General features: G+C 30.9%; 1 protein-coding gene across 1 annotated transcript in view; it reads right to left on the reverse strand.

Annotated features, from left to right (window-relative positions):
• LOC106691855 (gustatory and odorant receptor 63a) overlaps positions 1-3,688 on the reverse strand; it is a 12,744-nt gene extending 9,056 nt beyond the window's left edge. The window contains exons 1-4 of the mRNA XM_014437754.3: positions 3,624-3,688; positions 2,498-2,647; positions 1,111-1,355; positions 494-1,039 (exon numbers count right to left, since the gene is read on the reverse strand). Of these exons, the coding sequence (XP_014293240.1) occupies positions 494-1,039; positions 1,111-1,355; positions 2,498-2,647; positions 3,624-3,660 (978 nt within the window). The 5' untranslated portion in view covers positions 3,661-3,688. The remainder of the gene's footprint in view (positions 1-493; positions 1,040-1,110; positions 1,356-2,497; positions 2,648-3,623) is intronic.
• Between the last annotated feature and the right edge of the window lie 1,699 nt (positions 3,689-5,387).

A 5,387-nucleotide genomic window follows, 5' to 3' on the forward strand; every position in this document is an offset into this window, starting at 1 on the left:
ATTTAGTTTATAGATAATTATTATTCGGAAAAGGAAAATGTTAATGTATGGTAGTATGGATGTCTCCAGTCATGGATTGATGAGTTTGCTGGGTATTGTAGCGATCCAATGCATTCGGGCAGCATATAGCCAAGTCCCACAGATTATGTATAGAAGAAGAATTAGTGTTCAAAAATAAATTAGTGTTATTCCAGTATTTACGCGTATCATTTCTCTGCCCTTTTGATTGAATGCGCTCACTTTACAGAGACTGAGTGTACCTCATTCCCGAGCCAACAGGATTTACCCACGGAAGATTAAAACAGAATAAATAATTATCGACTACAGACGGAATCAAAAGCAGGCCTAGGATAGAGAAGCCTTACTCGCTTAATATTCTGTTTCTAATCCCGCTTCTTGAATATATCACGCTATTCTTGAGAAAGTGAGCACAAAATTTATTTGTAATAGTTGTAGTAGTAAAAGATAAAATAGTTGGATTCACTTTACTTACAGCATTTGTACACCGTTGACCAAATTCGCAGAGAATTGTTATGCATAAGAAGGTCATAACGATGTAAAATAACCTTCCAGTAACCGCAGCACGCTGTTCTTCTGAACCCGCTTGATCGATATTCCTGAAGAAGAACATCATGAAGTAGCAGTTGATGATAAGAACAGTACTGACGAAGAGCAAGGTCTCCATAAGGGTCGGCCCAAGGGCGTTCCCCAGGTCAGCGGTCAGCTCGGCCAGCGTGAGCCAAATCCTCCTGCAAGCGGCCACCTCGACGGGATCACGATCCTCTGTCACCTTCTTCATCCGCCTGATGACCCGAGTAGCTGTCGAATTTAGGAAAAGTCCACAGACCAACCAAAATGATAAGTGTATGGCGGTGTGGACATGAAGAAACAGGAAAGAAGGCATATGCGCGAGGTTACCGTGGATCATAGACTGGTAGTAAGCCGCGACAAACACATATGGTACCAAAGGTAATGTGAGGAACAACGCCCACTTTTTCAGTTGTCCGTCTAAGGCAATGTTGCACAAGTGAAGATCTTTCTACAATATCGAAAATACGTTAGCTACATTTGTTTTAGCTAATACATTAACTTATTCATTTGTAACATTACCTCGTAAGAATGCCACTTATTATAATACTTAATAATGGCAGGTATCTCGAACCAAAAGGTGAGGGGACCACAGGCCTGATATACAACAATTATAATATTGATGGTATCGAATAGTTTAGCATCAAAAGGGTTTGCATTATTAAAATACATCTGATGAGTTGTCATGACGTGCAGAGCATTCTGGGACAACATTACTACAACCGAGTAAAATGTCCACCAAGAACATAGAGTGACGTGAATCACATCTGAAAAAAACAAAACAAATTATTCAAGACTCTTGGAAGCGCAGTTATTTAAATTAATGATCCTTACTATACACTATCAGTTAAAATTACCATTTACTACGATTGCTACGATTCGTAACTCAAAGCGTATAATGAGAACGGTTCAAAGAAGCTAAAATAGGATCAAATAAGATAATTTAGTAAAAGAAAGGAAAATATATATCTCTGAGAGGCAGAGATAGGAGAACGTCAATGGCAGAACTTGTACGATTGATGAAAATCTGCTGGAGCAGCCCTGATGGAGGCAAGAAATTTAGGTCGAAATGTCGGCATAAATGAATAAGTTTTTGTTTATTTGGTGAACACACCCCCAATCATCTCGTCATAAAAAGTCAATATTTCCTGTTTTATGTGTATTAAGAAACAAGACGTAAGTTTTTTTTCATTCTGATATTTGGGTCTAATAATTCAGGGCCAATCATGAAAATGTTGAAAAAAAGAGAAAAGAATGTGTTGTTCGATTGTTACTTTTCATGATCAGATATCATTAATTATTACTTCATAAAAACTTTCGGTATGAGAACTGTTAAACGTGAGTTTAAATACGGTTAAGGACTTGAGATAGTTTATAAATGTATAAATTAAAAAAAAAATTGAGTTGCATTGGACTTGACCTCACAGGTTGTGGCCATACGCTCTACCTCACCAATTTAACATTAATTCCATTTTATAGCTATGTTAATCTTAAATGATTTTATTTTATTCACGTAGCCAAAGAGTTTAATTTTAAAAACTAGGTTCGTTTCGTTTTATTTTTTCCCACAAAAATTCACATGTTCTTTATTAAAAAAAAAATAGAGTTAAACTTTTTACCGGCAGTATATGTACCTACGGGATAATAAATTTTTATTTTTTAGTGCTATTAGCGTTTTGGTCCGACAAAAAAAATTAAACATTGAACAGTTTTTAATTAAGAAATAATTAAATTCCTTGATAGTCATCATCAAGCATTAGAAATTGTAATATACCTGAGCTAACTAAGATATTAATTATCAACCCTTTATACAGGATTTATTGATAAGAAATTTATATGCATTAACTGTATGCCAAATGTTTTAATTATAAACTTCTTACATTAATATTTTTATATTATTCTTAGGTACCTTTGCGGACAGTGTAAGGGAATCCTCCGAAGAGTCGAAGTGCGAAGATGAAAGGCCGGGTGACCTGGTAAAATGTAAAGCCACTTCTATCCCTGAGAGCTGGAGTTTGTCTATCAGCTTGTTGTAACTCTGGCCATTGCTGCTTTTTAACTAGAAACAAGAAAGTAGCATCTAGTGCTAAATAGTCTGCTAGTGAAAAATATGTATAGATAACGAAAGTGATCTGTCTATATCTTAATTGAGCAGGATAGAAAATACGAATAATCAATTGGACAACGTGATAAAAAAAAATCAAATCGTAGATGACTTGTTTAGTTAGTTTACACATTTGTATATGGTCATTAACAACAGTCATAGGGTAGAAGTGAAAGGATAAAGGAGACAATGGAATAGGAACAGAATTTACTTACTACATACAATGCATGAAAGGAATGGATATAAAGATATATAATGGTGTCGGTTATATAAAGATATATAATGGTGTCGGTTCATTATGATTGAAGATTAGAATGATGTCAAAATATTTACATCAGCGACACCAAAACCCAGTAACTAATCACAAAGGATGTAATATTCTACTTGAGTAAGCAACTTAATAACAAATATTTTTTCTTTATGCATGCCAACAATAAATATACGCCAAGTTCAGTACTCCGGGCTTATCTGTTTTTGAATTTCATACACCATGTCAGTAATAATAATGGAAGAAGATTCTAATCAAACAAACTTGAATTCCATCTGAAGTGAGAAACATATACCATGAGTAACCATTAATAAATTGTTACGAAATTAGAAGATGTAAAGAATATTGAAGAGAATTATGGAAATAATAATTTATTAATGTTAGTATCATATTTATATTATTTATTTATTTTTTATAGTGTTAAATTCTTTACTTGTGAATAGTATTATATTACATACTAGTTCAAAGGTAAAATTAGCGTTCAAAATTGTATTTTATCTTCAGCAATATTTACGAGGGCCAAATATTTACTTCACAACAGCGAATTTATTCATTCCACTAAGTTATTATATTTCCGAAATATTTCTAATTGTCAATGCTAATCTGTTATATTAAAAAAAAAAAAAGAAAGAAAGAAAGAAAAACATAAAAATAATAGGTCACCCTCTTTTGTGAAGAATACTGGAACAGTCGGTTCCATGTTACGGTGTGCGATCAAATGGTAGATGAATGTGATATCGGGTAGCGTGTGTGCTTATAATAAAAGACGTATAAAATAATATGTTGTTTCAGTCATCTGATAAAATTAATTCTACCAGTATCAAACGAACAATATCATACACTCCATCATTTTCAATTATTCATTTGCAATATATCAATGACCTGTAGTAATTGTAGCACTATTCTAGTTAAAATATCTATAGAAATTTTAATTATATACTTTGTGACTAGAGATTATATTATTTTTATTATTGTGACTAGAGATTATATTATTTTTATTATCGTGACTAGATATTATATTATTTTTATTATTGTAACTAGAGATTATATTATTATTTTTTTTCATACACATAGTTTGATTATGTTCATTTTTTTATTTTCCTGTTTATATATATTTTAAGAGAGATTTTATTTATTTTTTTTCATTTATTTTTATTCTTATTTTATTTTATTTTCGTATGAATGTGATCATTCATCACTATTACCTATTGCCCACAACTATGTGGCCGATTGTAATATCTATCAATAAATAGAAAGTATCAAAATAAAAGAAAAAAAAACTTTCTTGAGACTGGTTAATATTGTTTAAATATAAAAAAAATTAACCATTTTAGTCTCAAAACATTTTTTATTCCCTTGTAAGTCCGATGTTTCGGCCATTTTGAACATCCCCAAGGACAATCTTGATATAATTTTAGAACTAAGTCATTTAAAAAACTACTTCATGCAGGCAATTCTGGGTCATTTATATCAGTCCACAAATTTCCCTAACTAGTCAAATTAAATTAAAAATTAAAATTATTTATCACAGACAACCTTCTGGCTGAAGGCTGGTTGTGATAAATAATTTTAATTTTCAATTTAATTTGAACAATTTGACTAATTAGGGTAATTTGTGGACTGACCCTGAATAGAATAGCCTGCATGAAGTTGTTTTTAAATGATTTGGTTCCAAAATTGTATTAAGATTGTCCTTGAAGATGTCCGAAACGTGGGACTTGTAAAGGAATAAAAAATGTTTTGAGACTAAAATGGATAAAATTTTATTTATTTAAACAATATCTATAGAAAGTTTCAACACTATTTTCAAATAGTAGGTTTATTATGTTTTAAAAAGTAAATTGAGGAGATAATAGAATGTAAAACGAACTATTTTTTTTAATTTAAAAAAAAAACACTTAGCATATTATCAAAGTTTAATTATTAAAAAATAATGTTTTTTTGTATTTATTGAAACATTTTATATATAAGATTAGTAAATAGATTCGGTTTTTTTATATTTTAGAACTAGTTAGTTTCAATACTGCATTTGACCTGATAAATATTTTTACTATAAAAGCTATTTTTCAGAGAATGCTCAACGACTACAGATTTAGGTATAATTAATATATCGATGGCTTACTTCACGGGAGTTCTAAACACATTGCCACTAACTATAGGAGAAAATACAATAAAAGATTCTCTCTTTTTTAGGAGAATTACATTTTTTTAATTTTTTTTATGTGCAGATTTAGATTGTTACCTTATTTCACTTATACCTAATTTTACTTGGCATTACTGTGGTGTGTCATCGATATAATAGCGACATAATTACAACACTCCATTGAGTATCTTCATATAACACCAAGACATATAAGCATGTATTATAAAAGGTGTTCAATAAAAATTCGTTCAATCACTTCTTGGGGGAAAAAAATAGTTTCTTTT

The sequence above is a fragment of the Halyomorpha halys genome, unplaced genomic scaffold (assembly GCF_000696795.3).
Source record: "Halyomorpha halys isolate HHAL.00 unplaced genomic scaffold, Hhal_1.1 Scaffold3779.1, whole genome shotgun sequence".
Classification (NCBI taxonomy): domain Eukaryota; kingdom Metazoa; phylum Arthropoda; class Insecta; order Hemiptera; family Pentatomidae; genus Halyomorpha; species Halyomorpha halys.